This window comes from Podarcis muralis, chromosome 3 (genome assembly GCF_964188315.1).
Source record: "Podarcis muralis chromosome 3, rPodMur119.hap1.1, whole genome shotgun sequence".
NCBI lineage: Eukaryota > Metazoa > Chordata > Lepidosauria > Squamata > Lacertidae > Podarcis > Podarcis muralis.
Window position 1 is genome coordinate 98077114 of NC_135657.1, and position 17237 is coordinate 98094350.

Genomic DNA, 17237 nt, shown 5'->3' on the forward strand with positions numbered 1-17237 from the left:
TCTTGAGCTCTTCTCTGTTTTCCTTTTCAGTTTTAAAAAGTGCACTGTCTCAATATTTGGGGTGGGGGTGAGAAGAGAATACGAGGTAGAGAAAGAGCCATCCTCAGGACAGCTGGCTGTTAGCTGCCACCATCCCAGTGCCTTCTGGGAGGATAACAATGGTGTCCTCTTATTTTAAAGAGCTGCTTTCTCTCTTACTGAATGATGATAAGTGTGCTTTTAAATCTGTAAAACAGAAAAAATAGTAAAAGGTAAGAGATGAGCAGTCCACATCATTTGAGGTCAGTTGACACCTCTACACCTAGAAGAACCCTCCCATTTTATTTTGACCAAGTAAGCTACCCAAAAACGCAAAAATTCAGGTCCATGCGTTTCAAGTCAAGCCTGTTCATCTTTTCTTTAATGATGATGTGCATCACTTTGCACAAGTAGTTCAGTTTGTCACTTGAAGAACACAAGAGTGCCTTTGTTCACAGTGCCTAATTGAAATGTTTTGGGCCTAAAAAGTTACATTGATGTGTGCTTATATGCTTTCTTTCTTTGGGCTCCTGGAGTTGGATTGGGTGACATCTTGGCAAATCCTAACATGCAACCTAAACAAGCAAAGCAGCCTGTTGCTGGCATCTTTTAGGGTAGTCTATGCATGGGACGCGGGTGGCGCTGTGGGTTAAACCACAGAGCCTAGGACTTGCCGATTAGAAGGTCGGCGGTTCGAATCCTCACGATGGGCTGAGCTCCCGTTGCTTGGTCCCTGCTCCTGCCCACCTAGCAGTTTGAAAGCACGTCAAAGTGTAAGTAGATAAATAGGTACCGCTCCGGCGGGAAGGTAAACGGCGTTTCCGTGCGCTGCTCTGGTTCGCCAGAAGCGGCTTAGTCATGCTGGCCACATGACCCGGAAGCTGTACACCGGCTCCCTTAGCCAATAAAGCGAGATGAGCGCCGCAACCCCAGAGTCGTCCGTGACTGGACCCAATGGTCAGGGGTCCCTTTACCTTTACCCATGAGAGCTTGTACATCCAGGTGTATTTCTTCTCCCTTTCACAAATTGTGGGTGTGCTTAAGGCAAGGGCAACAAAAAGGAATGGAAACTGGGACACCATCTGAGGTTGCTTCGAGGTGACCAGTTTATTGAGCATTTGTTCTCATTTATTTGTGGGGAGGTTGTATGATGCTTTGCCAAGCGGCTATTACTCTCTCACACTTTCTAGTGTATTTATTTTCCCATCACCTTCTTTTACCACAAAAGGTCCATTAAGGATGAGCGGATTTTTGTGCAAGACTGCAAATTCCATTTTAATTGTGCAGCCTTAATCTGTCAGAATGTGTTTGAGTTCCACTCACAAAATAGTGGCAGTCTGGAAGTGTCCAGAAACATGGCATATCCTCTGAATAATTCACAATGCACATGACGTTTCCAAGAAGTGCAGGAATTGTAAATAAGAGAAGTAAGGATAGTGAAAATATTCCACAGATTTTGTGCCCAAAGATACAAGGAGGCAAATAACACTTCATAGAAATAGACGTATTTCTTCAGACATATAAAGGCACATCACTTTGAGTAGGAAACTCTGATGTCAGTATGGCCCTACATTTACACAAGTACCTTCTTTTAAACTTGGTTAGTAGAAATTCTTCAATTTCAAGTGAATAAAATAAGACTATAAGAACAGTACAGTGCTACACAGTAATCTGGAAATCTAAAATTAAATATTTAATTAGAACTTTGAATTTGCTTTCAAGATAGGTGGCATTGCACAGGCTATATTACAGTCTTTTATACTTCTTTTGCCAAAAAAATTACTGTATATTTTAAACAGGCCACTTTAATATTAATACAAGTGTAATAGGTTCAGAACTGAAAATTCAGCTAAAGATGGTGCATTTTACAGTATTGGGAAAAAATTACAGGATTTTTTTTTCTCCTTTTGTATTGTAAAAACATTTTTTTAACAATTTACCTACATTAATCAAAAAGTACAGCATATTTAATAATTTTACAAATTTTTCATAAAAAATATATCTCTGTACAAAAAAGTTCTTTTGCACCTACTTCATGTCACAGCAGCATGTCGTGAAATGGCAAAATGGAGTACTGGGAATGAAAATTAGATTGATTTGATCATAATGCCAGCTTTCCCCCCTCCCCCCTTCTTTAATAACAGCTTTTTTTTGTTTTGTTTACAAAATATATTACAGAAGAAAAAAATTATTGCAGCTAGCCTGGAGAAAGGCAAGATGGGTGATACAAGCAGCAGATTTAAACAGCTTTGAAGCACATAACCTGTTTTTGATTGTTCTTTCTTTGAGTATGTTTACCTTTGCTTTATCATAATCATTCTGGTCCTTTCTGGGGAAAGAGTCAACAGTAAACACATCACAGAGATTTCATACTGCCTTTGGCATGACCGTACTATGACAGACCTCAATTTTACTATTCAAGTCACTCTGCAATTCAGGCTCTACTCAAGTGAATGGACTTTGGGGGTGGCACTTTGAAGATCTGGGCTGTTGGGGTGGTGCACTTGATGCATGTCTGGGCAAGCATGGAGCCTGAAAAGGAGTGTTAGAAATGGAAGATTTAACCTGGTCAGTGTGCAATCCAACGCAACTGTAACAAAACCAAAGGGAACAGAAAACCTTCGAGAGATAGGCACAGAGGTGGCAAAGGGGGAAACACACACACACACACACACACACACACACACACACACACAGAGCCATTGACCTATTTTCTTAGGTAGGGCTGTATCTCCAGATATGCTGTGTGGGTACAAACCAATGTTCTGTTCTGTAGTTTCACTGAAATGAGTGACACTGCAGATGAGAAGTTCAGTAACAACTGAAGATTGGAGCATATCAGAGAGAAATGGTTGTTTTGCCTCCGTCAAGTAAAAAAAAAAATGTTGATGGTTTATTATTCTAACGTGAACAGCCTTATTTCTTGTTTAATTATACTTCCCTAGAATAAATCAAGTTAGGATTTTCAGATTCTAAAGAATGAAAAGTTGAAAACCGTGCTCTAATGAATTCTTCTGGCACATCCATGGAGCTCCTTTGTCTGAAAAGCTCCCTCAGTTCATTGCAGTGAATGGAGCCAACCCATGCGCAAACTTGCTTTCTCATGTGCAGCCCAGTCCATTGAAATGAACCAGCTCCTCACCCTGCAGTATACAAGAGATCCATGTGTGCATATAAGTGCACTTGGATCTCCCAATCAGGACATAGGGTGGTAACACTATTTTACAAAACGTTCCTTCTTCTTACTCTTCATCCAGACAGGGTATGAATTGGGCGGAGGTGGGGCGGGAGAACCCAAACCCATTCTCCCTTCATATTTTGTATTCTCTCCCGCCCCGCCCCCATGACTTTGGTTACATCTGCCATCACTAATATTGAAATAAAGTGACTTCAGAGGCAGCAATTCAGTGTTTCCCTTTCTCCAGTATACAACAGTGCAATCTACACTGGAAGCAATGCTTCTTTATGAAAGGGGGGCTATTTTGTTATGATCACTGTTGTCCTTCCAGAGAATGCCCAAATCTGTCAGATATCTCATAAAATTGTAAATGCACGTGGGATAATAAAAAAGTAATCTGCCTCTAAAGCAAAGCACAAATGTCCAGACAGTGCCAAGGTTTCTAATATTAAACATTTTTTTCTTTAAAAACAGATGAAGAAGCTAAACTTATTGGCATTGCTGGTATCTTCCATCAAAAATCATGTAAGTTTTTCTACTTTGATCAAAGATTGCCCTGCAAACTCTTTCTTGCTATTTAACATAACCCGATATATATTCTTTTCTGCTAATGCTTATTTTTGGTGATTGGTTTAGTTTGGTGTCAGGGTTAGTAATGGACTGGATCCAAAGAGCTACTTGAGTTTCCCAAGGGCTTGAATGTGCCCAGTGGAATTCCTGCCTCCCCCCACTTTGAACAAGGAATAAAAATTGCCCCTGCTGTATGACAACCTGCTTTTGAAAGCCTCGTCAAAAGTGGTTTGACGTATGACTTTCTGGGGGTAATGTTTGGGAAACACAACTCCAAAGATCCTTTCGGTGTGTGGAAGCAGTAGTGCAGGTTTTTGGAACCTGGCCTGTGTACTTGATGTGAAGGTGTCAGAATATTAATATAAATCATTCTGTTTGTTTTTAAATGTAAGGTGGCAAATCATTGGCGACGTACAATGGTGTTTGTCCCTCTGTCGGAAACCAACAGAAATACAGTATAAAACTGAATATAATTTTTGAAAAGTAACATAGTTGGTTTGATTAAATTAGTGTGGGTGCGGCCAACATTTTTGGAAAGTTCTGACATAAAGGAAGGTCAAAGTATGTACTGGTGCCACTCTTGCTCCCTTGTTTCTGGTTTTCACCCTAGCCTACAGAGCTGAGGAGTAGGCAGCAACAGAGGTCTAATCATGCCACAGCTATCCCCATTGTTTTCTTATCCTTCTCTCTGTGCCATCCATGAGTTAGTACTATAGGTAAAAGACTTGGGTGAATCAGCAACCTGTCAGTTAATTTTGCCATGTCCCCATTTTTCTTTTGAGAAGCTAGCGGCAACCCTTGCTACAGTAACTTTGAGGAGTTTTTCCACGTACATCTCAAACTTGCTCTGTCAAGCTGTGTGATTACAAAAGCATCAAGCAGTATTGGTTAAAAATGTAGCCAACAAAGACATTCACACACTCACACACATACAGACACCCCATTGGAAAGCGTAGTGGTTGCAGTGGCGGCTTGCGTGTTGGATGTGGCTTGAGTTTCACATACTCTCTTGCAATGCATTTGTAAGTTCTATGTAACATTAGAAAACAATGTAGTTCCACGTGGAAAAGAAAGATGGCAAACAAATGCAAAAGGGAAGACTGTATTGTGAGCACGGGCCCACAGGCTTTATGAACTATCTAAAATAAATTACTATTCACATTTTGTACATGGCAAGCAGCAGTAGCTGCCTGACTCCCCTGCTGTTACAGAGTATGATGCTGAGGAAAAAAAGAATGAATGGAGAGAGAAAACAGAAACAAGGCTGGGAATGAAGATTTGTAAACATGGGCTTCCCACCCCCACCACCCCCAAATCTGGCTGGGTTGTACTGGAGTTTACATGGAAAATGAACCAAAATATAGTCTCTTCATAGTCACAAGTCACTCTGCCAGGAATAGGGGAAGGAGTCATTGTATAACATACGTGCTGGGTAAAATTATTATGGAATGCGTCACAGGACACACAAAAAAAGATGAGTAAATGCTTATATACAATGGATAGTGTGTATAAACCCTGTATATTTTGTTTTTGTTTTTAACCAGTATCATACTCAGTCATTCATACCACACTAGTGCAAAAAATTGTGCATTAACATTTTGCAATACAACAGCTGACTGGGAAGTTTGTAGACTGCCTTATGTATGAATATCTGAGATATACTGTAGGGTTGTTCTAACAGTTGACAAGATTTCAATGGTAAAGCATTTTGTAGATGTGTGCAGCCCCCGAGGAAGGTTGTCTTGTCTTCTCCTTCAAGAAAGCTTCTTTTTGTTGTTGTTGTTTAAATCTCCTCCTGAATGTTCTTATTTCTGGGGATAATTTATGGTGCTATTTTTTGTCACAGTTCCCAACGGAGTGATCCGAGTGCCCAGAAGATTGCATTGAAAGGCATCCAGCCACTTACAAATGTGAAAGTCTGAGGCATTTAAATATGACAGATGGATATGACTTGGCAGTCTTCCTTCAAAGTGTGCCTTGATTTTGGAGCAAATGCAGCCAGGTATTTCAAATCCACCTTTGAGATGAAGAAATTATCTTGGTCTTGATTCCCCAGAAGACTTGACGTTTCACCAGAAAGCCTTGCTGCGTCTATGCCGGTAGATGTTAAAAGATTACAGCAGCGAAGCCTAGAGAAGGGAAACTGGTATATGGCACCAAAGGAATTACTGCTTGTCCATCAGAGGTATGGCTATGAATCAGTCAAACTGGGCACTGAAGGCTATACCACTGTACAAACTGTGTTCAGAGTTGTGTCAAACCTCACAGCTTTTGCCTCTGTGGGTTTTAAGTTTGTATCATACATAGGATTTTCAAATGACGCTTGTCCATTGCTGTTTTCATGTCCAGCATAACCATTGTACTGCACTTTTGGTCTTGTTCTGGAGTGGGGAGGGAAGAGGAGGATAAAAATCAGAGCCTCAGCCATTGCAAATAACATGGTACAACTAAAGCAATTTACAAAGATCCTGACGTCTAAACGCTATTAAGCTCCCAGAAGTGCATGCTGCTTAAAATGGTTGGCAGCTTGCTTCACTAGTAAGCCCAGGGAACACAGAGTTATCAATTATCAAAGCATAAAATAAAGTAAAAGCTGTAGACCTGTTTCACATGTATCCAAATTGCATGAGAGTGGCTTCCCACATCACTAGGCTCTGTTTTAGGCCAGTTCTATGGGTCTGTTTTCACCGGAAAACAGGTACTCTTTCTCCCACGAAGGAAAGAACAGCTTTGGACCTGGTACTTGTGTACCTGAAGGACATGAGGTTGTTTAAAACACTGCAGTAGCCGTGAGTAGGGTTGGAGAAGAAATATGTCCATATTTTAAAGCAAACCCCCTAATCTGCCTTTGCCAGATTAAATGTAAACTGAGACACTACTTGCAGGACAAGGCATCAGACTTCCCATACCCCAACCCATATAAATAAGAGACCAATCAGACTGGGGTTTGGGTAAAAACAGGTCACAACTTTATTGAATACAGATGGCTTGGGCATTGGGCAATCTAAATACTTCTGGCCTGCCTGGAAGTTGTCAATCCAGGCGGGAGTTCTTAAGACTTACATCAAATGAGGCTTGCTAGAGCCAAAGGCAAAAGGCAAAAGCCTAGTGCAGCAGAGAGCAAAACGGAGCTCCCACAGCAACACAGCAAACTCTGGTCCTGATTCTACAAAGAAGCAGGAAAACCCGGCACAGGAACAAACAGGCTGTGCCCCAGGTGTGGGCTGCTTCAATGGGCAGGGAGCGGATCCGAGGGAAGCCCATTGTTGATTCCATTGGCTCTGCCCCTGGCTCTGCCCACGTCTAGCCTGCATCCCCATTCGCCAATGCAGGGTGTAGGGTATCTAGCTCCTGATAGGCGGTGGGGGCATAGGCCCCCGCCGCCTATCAAGAAGGGCACTGCCATTTGAATTCCACCGTTGGGGGCCCTGTGAAGCCTCTTCTGTCCAGCAACGCCGACACACCAAGAGAGGTGAGCAGACTAGTCAAATCACCTTACACACTTCAAATTATGCAAGACAGTTTTGGCTGCATAATCTGTTTAGATTGTATTTTTTTTTCCATCTGTTCTGTTGAATTTCTTAAGATATTGCTTTAATATCATAATATTTAGATATTAACTGTTTTGATACTTTTATCTAATTGTAGTTTTATTGTTTCTATCTTTTTATTATCTGCAGTTGCTATACTCTTTACTGGACAGTGGCATAGGAGTAATCTGAAGATGGAATGGAAGACCAGGGGATTGCTTCCTTCGTACAGACTCGCTAGTGGCATAAGGTAGCACTATAGGGAACTAACTACCATGTCTCAACCGGTGTGTGTAAGAGAGAGAAGGGGGGAGGGGGAGAGGAAGAGACAGGGACCAAAGAAAACAAGATGAAGCATGTACAGTAGATCCTCGGGTTACGGTACTTTCAAGTAATGTAAACTTTGGGTTGCGAAAGCAGCAAACCTGGAATTATTTTTCTGGGTTTCGCCGCTCGCACATGTGCAGAAGCGCTCTGCGCGCATGTGCTCTATCAGGCCATGTGCGTGCGCAGAAGCAGTGCCTCTGGATACAGATTTTTCAGGGTGTGCACGGACCCCCAGAATGAATTAAATTTGTATCCAGAGGGTCCACTGTAATTTGGCATTCTCCACTATTACAAAGGTGCAATAGGTAGTTTTTTTCTCTTGGAAAGTGTTGTCACCAACTTCACAATTTATGTATCTTGTTTCTTGTGAAGAAAACATGCAAAAACCATGGCAGGGAAAAGATGAAAGCTCATTATCACTTAATTCATAACATTTCCTACTAGTAATACAGGAGTGAAAAAAATCTATTCCTTTTACTGCAGTCTGCTATTCAGTCTGCTAAACTGTAGGGCAAAAATACCTTCATTTCTCTGCTAGATTTAATCATTAATCCCAACTTTAAGTGAAATAAACACTTCAAGCAATGTAGTAGTAGATGCTGCCAAAAGTGGGATGGAACAGATGGGAATTGCTTCCTGGTAGGTTCTGAATGTTTTCTTTCGAGTTCTTAAAAGCCTGCTTAATGGCAAGAAATGCCTTCAAATCATTTCCCCTTTTGGTCATTTTAAAAAATTGGTTTCAATAGCCAAAAATAGCTGCAATGTTTCTGAATTTTAGCAGCAGGGTTTACTGTCATTCCTTTCATTAATATAATGAAAATAATTTCAAAGTTTCTTGAGACTGTAGTGGGCTGACTGGGGGAAATGGGTTGCAATCCTGTGGTCAGAACTGCAATCAAATAGTTCTAGAGTGGCCATGGGGGCAGATGAAGACATGGAGCTCTGCACAAGAAGAGGATTCCCTGTTTATTTGAGCAACTGCCCAGGGCCAAGATTCAGACTGGCAGGAGTGACTGCTCCATTCATACTTTGCTTTTCAGTTTCTCCATTCCAGGAGCAGCTCCTCACAATTCTCCCAAAGCCCCTTCCCATCAGGTGGCACCTGACAAGGTGTAAGGGACTGAAACTGGAAGGTTTGCCCCTGCCCCCTAGTAGTTCTAGAACTCTTGGGTAGTTCTAGAATTCTTGGGTAGTTCTAGAACTCATCCCATTAGGGCCATAAACTATACATTTCCTTTTAGAGGGGATTAGGAAAGCCCTCCTTGTATGAAGCTGTGTGTACATAGTATTTTACCACAGTCTCACGCTTCAGTAACTGCTCCGCATGACTGCTGCGGTCAATCTATAAATCTTTAGTAAGAACATGTTTTAATCTGTTATACAGTGGTACCTCGGGTTTAGAACTTAATTCGTTCTGGAGGTCCATTCTTAACCTGAAATTGTTCTTAAACTGAGGTACCACTTTAGCTAATGGGGCCTCCCGCTGCCGCCGCATGATTTCTTTTCTCATCTTGAAGCAAAGTTCTTAACCCGAGGTACTATTTCTGGGTTAGCCCAGTCTGTAACCTGAAGTGTCTGTAACCCAAGGTACCACTGTATTCATAGGTGTGTTTTTTTTAAAAAAAAATCATTTCAGATGCCCAGATATGTACTGAAAAAACTTGATCATGAAGAGGTATGTAAAGTTTTTTGTTTTTTTTAAATGCCCTACTGTAGTTGGGCAAAATTGAAAAATATTGTTCTGAATTCCTATTAAAGCTATGTAGGCAACACCCTGTTTACAAGCTTTCAGTAATTGTATACACACTGTGTATGTCACAGAAAGGGACAGAATTCACAGGCTTTTTCAATAATATTTCATATATACGCAATTTCACTGATGCACGTGGTGCCTCAGAACGTAACCCCCATGTAAATGGGGGGTGGCGTTTGCCCATATTAGACAGTACTGTGAATAATAGACAAATGTAAGCAAAATGGAAACATTTTATTTTTAGAGGTGAGCCAAAACAAACTAGTAGCTGTTTAATGCTCTGTATCAGACAACACACAACAATAGAGAAATATTTGATTTCAAAACTATTTGCTTTGTTCAATTACTCAAATTTCAACAAAACGTATGCTGAGCTGAAAGGAAGGGATTAAAACAGTAGTGATATATAAGACTCTTCTACCCTAAATTTAGTATTAATTTTTTATGAATGTAATTATATAATTAAATAGAACCTAAAATATAATTCCTCAAAAAACACTCATTTTATTTGAAGTTAGAAGATTGAACTGAATTAATATAGATATTCCATCAAAGTAAATGCTATGACAAAAAAAAGAGAATTTTTTAAACCTTTTTTTTTAAAAAATAGAAACAGCCCCTCTGAGATAAATGGAACTTACTCCCCCCAGGTAAGCCTATAGAAGACTATATCCTAGCTGTGTTTGTGTTGTCCTATAGGGTTGTTTACCAAGGAAAGGATTCAACTAATTCATTCTGTCAGAGAAAGCCCTGCATAAGGACTTTCATGAGTGCAATGGGTCCTTTTGGGGGGGTGAAGAAAGCCCCTGGAACAGCACCCAGGGGTGGGGAGAGAAGGGATGTTGCAATAGCATGATGTTGACTTTCTTTCTGTCTGGCCATTTGACTAAGAAGGGCTGGTGTCATTTATATCCAGTGTTTTTTCCAGACCGAAAGGTGATGGAACACGCCTCCCTCAAAAGATCCACTCCAGAACCCACAGAGGATATATTTGGGGTAGGGGGTCTCCTTGTGAGCCAGAGGAAGCCTACCTCTGTCAGCCTGCCCTCCCCACCCATGTGTGCAAAGGTGGTGGCGGCGGCGGCAGCCCAACAGGGGGGCTACAGAGACAGCTTCCTCATGTGACAACCCAACGCTGCAGCTCCACTTCCGGGTCAAGCCTGACCTGGGGATGGAGAGCAAGAGTAGAGTCGGCAGCAGCTTCCCTGCCTGGACCGTGGCGTTTTCGTGTCCCCTGTGCTGCTTTACAAGGCAAGCTGCAGCAGGCTCCCTCTGCCCCAGGCAGCGATAGCATACATTCTGCCACCAGGTGGGCAGGCTGCCTCTTCCTCATGGAAGAAAGAAGCGGGTGGCTTTGTTAAATTGTTGGCGCAGTGGTGGTGGGTTCCCGTGTGGCAGCTGGGAGGCCCTGTTGTGTCCCTGGCTCGCAAGGAGACCATCTCTAGAGCTAATAGAGGATGTTCCCTTCAGAGAGGGTCTTCTCAAGAGCTGGAGGTTTAGTAGGCCTTTGCTGAGTCTGGTTAAGTCTCTCCCCTCATTTCCAGGGCCCAGCTGAGATGTGCTGGAATGCCATTCTAGTGAGTTCCAGCTGAAAAGAAGCGTTGTGTGTATAAATTTGCACACCCGATACTTAAGGCCCCAGAGGTTGTGGAGAATGCAGGTGTGGCTAGCAGAAACTAAATGTGCATGGTTTTTCTAAGCTAAAAAGCCTCTGAGCTGGGACTATAGCTTAAAGTGTAGTAAAGTGCTGTAGCAGTCAGCCCTGGTTCCTGGATGAGGATGGTCAGGTTAGCAACTTACACATGCATTCAAGCTTCCTCCCAAGGACAGGGTCACCTGGCTCAAAACTACTACACACATTCTTAATTTTGTAAGACATAAAAATGATCCTTCTACTGAAGGTTATTTTGTCTCTTAACAGGGTTGTACATTCAAGATCCGTTACTTCTGGTACTTTTTAAGAGTTATGCATATTTAAAATTACTGTATTTTTCACCCTATAGGACGCACTTTTCCCCCTCCAAAAATGAAGGGGAAATGTGTGTGCGTCCTATGGGGCGAATGCAGACTTTCGCTGAAGCCTGGAGAGCGAGAGGGGTCGGTGCGCACTGACCCCTCTCGCTCTCCAGGCTTCAGGAGAGCCCCAGCGCCAGGCCCGCAAGCTCCGGGGACAGCTGGGAGGCGCAGCGCGTCTCCCCGCTGTCCCTGAACCTGATCTCAAGGCAGGCGTCGGGGAGAAGGGCGCTTCTCCCCGCTGCCTGCCCCGCAAGCTCCGGGGACAGCTGGGAGGCGCATCGCGTCTCCCCGCTGTCCCCGGACCTGATCTCAAGGCGGGCGGCGGGGAGAAGAGCACTTCTCCCCGCTGCCTGCCCCGCAAGCTCCGGGGACAGCTGGGAGGCGCAGCGCGTCTCCCCGCTGTCCCCGGACCCTATCTCAAGGCGGGCAGCGGGGAGAAGAGCGCTTCTCCCCGCTGCTGGCCCCACAAGCGCCTGGGGGGGAAATAAATTTTTTCCCCTTTATTTCCCCCCCAAAAAACTTGATGCGTCCTATGGGCCGGTGTGTCCTATGGGGCGAAAAATACGGTAATCTATCTTCTTGGACATAAACTCCCATAAGCTCACTCAGCATGTACCAGTTGGGTCTGTTTATCTATGAATTCTAAGTCGTCGTCCCCCCCCCCCCCTAACATTCATAAGGCACTGGGAAGGGGGCAGCACATGTAAAGCACAATGCAGAAGTCCTTTCAAGTCTCATAAATTTAAGTGGAAAAATTAAGCATGTGCTTCAATATCTCCCTTGAAAGTGTTGACTTTTCGCTGTCTCATGTCCACTGTTTAAATAAACCTTAGGCTACAATCCTATGGCTTGGAGTAAGGTAAACTCAAAATGTATTATTTCTGACTAGAAGATTGCACTGTTAACGTGCTACATATATTTTGTATGATACGATGGAGGCCAGGTGATGTCAGCTTTTCAACATAGTGATCTGGCGATATACCAGAATGTTGAAACAAGAGGGAGGAACAAGATGCATTTACCCCAGCTTAAATTGCCACCACTCCTACTAGGAGAGCTGAACTGGTTTCACCCTGGCGCCTCATGGGGAAAGAGGCAGTCTGGTGCATGGAGGGAACAAGGTACTGAGGTGAGGCTCCCTCCTGGGGTGACCAGGATGAAACACACAGCTCTCCCTCCCAGGCAAAGGTAGCCAGGCAGTGGTAGCTGCCTTTGCCTTCACACGGGCGGGTTGTCTCTTTCTTCTAACCTGCCTGCGCCAAGATGGCGGCAGTGGCTGAGGTGCTGCCTCTCTCTCGTAGAAAGCCACTCCACCTGCCCCACATGAGCCAAAAAGGAGCGGGGGGGGGGGGCTTGATCAGCTTTTTGCCTCCCCGGGGGCTGCCTCTTTCTCTGTCCCTTTACCCTGCTGTGCCGGTGCCTGCCTCATTCTCTACTGCCTTGGCACGGGGTGCGTGTGGGTCAGGTGAGCTACCTCCTTCTCCATTGAGGGGCGTGTGGCTGCCTGCTTCTCAATGGAGAAGTCTAACAGAGCCCCCACCGCATCTGTGCCTCACACAATCTGGTGGTGGGATAGGGGCTCCATTACTCTTCTCTGCTGAGGGGCAGGCAGCCGCATACCCCTCAATGCAGATGTTTAAATGAGCCAAGGGAGGAACAAGCTACATCCCTCAGTTGTATGAGGGCCAGAGCACAATGGTGGTTTCACCTGGTGAAGAATATTGCAAGTGAAACGGCCACTGCTCCTTAGTCCCTCTGCCACTGCAGCTTATTTCTCCTTCAGCGTGCTGGGTGTAGAGGCCGTTTCACTTGCAATATACCCCGGGTTAAGCCACCATTGTGCTCTGGGCTCTTACTGGTCCTGGGTGATGTTTCAATACCCATTGCTCAGGCCTAGGCAGGGTTGGTGAACCTGTGGCTGGGCAATGTTACAATTAATTGTCTGAAACTGGTACAATGGTCAAACCGCAATACCAGTTTCAGACTTTTTCAGGCAGCAAATACATTGTGCCTCCCTGGCCGATGTCAGCGCAGTGCACCTCATCTAGTCACTCTGTCTGCAGCCAGGAAGTTGCAGTGTATTGCCAGCTAACATTGCAGTGATCAGCAGAGAGGTGGGCAGCTTAAGGAAGCCTGCTTCTCAGCTGATCAAGCCCTCCGGCATCCCACCTGCCCCCTCAGCAGAGCAAGCACCTTACCACTCTGCCTCCTGTGAGCAGGAGTGGTATGGAGTAGGGCTGGGCAATTTGAAACATTGTGATATATCAGTATATCACGATGTTTTAGTTGCTGAAAACCAGATATCGCCCAGCCAAACCTGTAGCTCACCATATTAGACTTGGCCAAACCTGTCCATTTTGGTTTCTCTCAGTTTCTAATTTTTCCAATCTTAAGGGCAGCTCTCCACATCATTTTGCATTTTTTTTTAAAATCCTCATGAAAATCTACATTTGCATGAAAATTTCCCCTCATATATGCATTTTTCAATGCACATATATTTTTCATATTATTATTTATTGAATATATATATACTGCCCTACACCCCGGAGGTCTCAGGGCGGTTCACACAATATATGCAGTTTGTACCCATTACTTGACTTGAGCTGCATACAAACTCAAAAAAGCATGGCTGTGTTTGCGTATTGTTTCAAAAATGCAAAATAGGTAGGCTACTCCAGATGCTGTTGGACTCCAACTCCCATCAGCCCAACCTGAACAATGGTCAGAGATTATTGGATGTGTAGTCCAACAACCGGAGGGCCACAGTTTAACCATTTCTGATGTAGGCATACTCAATGCTTTTTGTTTTGTTTTTCCATGAAAGAAAAGTCTTAAACACACACCCATGTGTTTGTTTGTATCTGCAACAAATTTTCATTAGGAGCTACCAAAATGTTACTTGTTGTCTTGCTGCTTGGGCTATCAAATTGCACCTTGTAAAATTTGAGCAGTTAATCTTTGTTAAAGCTTTCTCTTCTCTCTACTCTCAACAGGCAGAAGTTTCTGCACTTAATTAAATATGTCACAAGAGATTAGATCCAGCATACCTGTGTTTGTAGAGGTAAAATGCAAACCCTGATAATATTAGAGCAAAGAACGGTACCAGGATTGCAGCTGCAACAGAACTGCTGTTTGTACCATAGAAGTGATTGGGATGATCTGCGCCCGCACTTAAAGGACCTGAAAAGAAAATGAAGGGAAGGGAAAGAAAATAATCTTTTTAAGGGATGCAAGTATAAGCATATAAATCCAGCAGAAGTATGGCTAGCAAAACAAGCACATTTTTAAAAAGTACTTGTATGAATGCAATGTATTTTCTAAATGCAATAAACATGTATAAAATGTCTAGATCTATAAATAAGTGCTGAGCTATATAATCCTATATGAATGCATGCAGCTGCTTTCCTCAGACCACTGGGTTCTCATGCTTCCAACAGGAAGATTCTAACATCACACACACCCTACGTAAATTCTGTCATCATCATCACCTCCATCTCCTGGCAAAGGTTGAAAAAAGGATTCAGAATATTCAGATTTAATCTGATCCACAAATGGTAACAATATCCCTTAATAGCCTTGGAAAACGCAAGCTGGCTATTTCCTTACAGTTTGAAGATACATGCAGAATCCAGGACTACCAAAGTCATTTAAACACAGAACATATTAAAGACTAAGTTGTAAAAGTCATTTAAAGCACTGCTATAATCATCATTCTGCATTGATGGTCTTCATAGAAGCATCCTGCAGTTATCTTATTAGGTTGCTGTTGCATCAAAAATGAAGTGGCAGCATGAAATAGTTGAATTAGAGATTTAATGGCACATTTAAACTAATTGAGAAGATGTGGTAGTAATTGAATACAATAAATATGCTTTTATTTACTTCAATGGTTGGCACAGTGATTTGAGGTTATCAGTATTCAATAATAGACTATATGACACTATATAGGGCTATAGCAGCATTCTTACTTTGTCTTTGGAGCATAAATCTTCCAAAATCTTTTCCGTGTATGTCACCTTGATATGTGAAGACACCTCTGTCGAGTCCCGATGACACCTAGATCAAAAGAAACCATTAAAATCAAGAGTGGACAATGGAACCAACTTTTGTGTTTGTTTGCATTTCATGATTACTGATAACACCAATGAAACAAAATCATCAGAATAGTTAAAACAGCCATTTATAATAACACACAAATCCTGGTTTTCATTTGAACAAAGAGACTCATAAAACTATACATCATGATAAAGACCCTTTTGCATTTGTAGCGTTTGTTAGATTACAAATTCTGAAATATTTGAAAGGAATGCTGCAGTTACCATGGAAGAGATGAGGAACACCTAGGCCAGAGCCTTCCAAATTTTTCATGTTGATGACACACTTTTTAGACCTGCATCATTTCGTGACACAGTATTTCAGTTTTACTAGTAGACTGGAGGTTAAACTAACCACTTTCCAGTTCCGGGAGGAGCACGGGGAGCATTCACACAACACACACACACACACACTGCAGCTGGCACACTAATGTGTTGCAACACACAGTTTGGAAAGCTCTTGTCTAGGCCATGGGGTCAGATGCAACTCTTAGAGGTGTCCCACCTGCTCCCCAAGACACGCTTTCTTTAGCCATCTTCCATCCTCCTTGATTTTTGTCCTGGTTGTAGGGGCAGAAAACAGCAAATGACAAGTGCTAGGGGCTTGGGTTTGTATTGCCTTGGGCTGGAGCCATAGATTATGAGGAGCTCCCTCTAAGGGGTCTTGAGTAAGACCTCCAGCCCCAGCATGGGACTTGGCTGGCTAGATGCCACACTCTCAGGTTACCACTTGTCTGGCCTGTGCCAAAGTGGAAATCTCACACTGGCAACTCCAGTTCATTTATTATTTATTGCATTTGTGGTATTTTTGTCCTGCTGTTCCCTCCCAAAGGAACCCAGGGCAGAAAACAACAAGTGGTGAAACAATAAAAACATCTTTAAAACAATGCCAAAACAGAGGCAGGCTAGGAAAGATCTCAGTTTAAAGGCAGGTCTTGAAGACAATGGAGTTGCCACCTGTCTAATATTATGGTGAGGGTATTCCAAAGGGTAGGCACTACAATGCTAAAGGCACAATTCTTACATTGTGCGGTATGGATCTCCCATGCAGAACGCAGTGATTGACTGTGCATTTAAGGGGCGAGATGATCATTCAGGTATCCTAGTCTCAAGCTCCGTAGGACTTTATACATCAAAACCAATGCCTTGAATTTCACCTGGTATCTAATTGGCAGCCGTTGAATCAGGACCCTGGTGTGAGGAGGATAGAGACAATTTAATCTACGGCCAGTGGCTGCAGTCCAAATTTGGAATGTGTCCCCCTCAGCTGCAGTTTACATTGTCAAAAGAGGCTCTATTTAGAAGAATGTACATATACGCTCAGACATGCATGTATAGTTTTGCTGAAATGCTGATTTCGGAAAATTGTATGAAGTGATAGGTCACAAGAGTGGCATGTCAAGAAACTCTTCTCTACCCATTACCACTCACTTCCTCTTGGTATCATGGTTTTTGGTGCTGGATCCTTACACAAACAAAGGAAAAGGAGGAGCAACATGTCTTGCCTAGCAATGACTCTCTGTATCAAAAAGGAAGACAGAGAGGAGACAGGCACAATGATGAAGCTGTCTTCTCATTTTGCACCCTACTTTCACACATCACTTTGTGCAGAGAAAAAGCGTCCCTCTTCCTTCTCTCATATACATATCTGGTTAGCAACCTGGGCTCCTGAAATGTTTACAGTGACTGGGAAAGCACACTTTGGTTACTGGTTCAACTCAAAACACAACATTTCTTAATCAGGAAGAACA

General features: G+C 43.1%; 1 protein-coding gene across 3 annotated transcripts in view; it reads right to left on the reverse strand.

Annotated features, from left to right (window-relative positions):
• Positions 1-1690: 1690 nt before the first annotated feature.
• Positions 1691-17237, reverse strand: part of CSMD1 (CUB and Sushi multiple domains 1) — a 939172-nt gene continuing 923625 nt past the window's right edge. For all 3 annotated transcript variants that reach the window (XM_077926388.1, XM_028722385.2, XM_077926389.1), the window contains 3 exons: positions 15361-15448; positions 14440-14572; positions 1691-6147 (listed from right to left, as the gene is read on the reverse strand). In XM_077926388.1, coding sequence (XP_077782514.1) covers positions 5988-6147; positions 14440-14572; positions 15361-15448 — 381 coding nt within the window. In that variant the 3' untranslated portion in view covers positions 1691-5987. The remainder of the gene's footprint in view (positions 6148-14439; positions 14573-15360; positions 15449-17237) is intronic.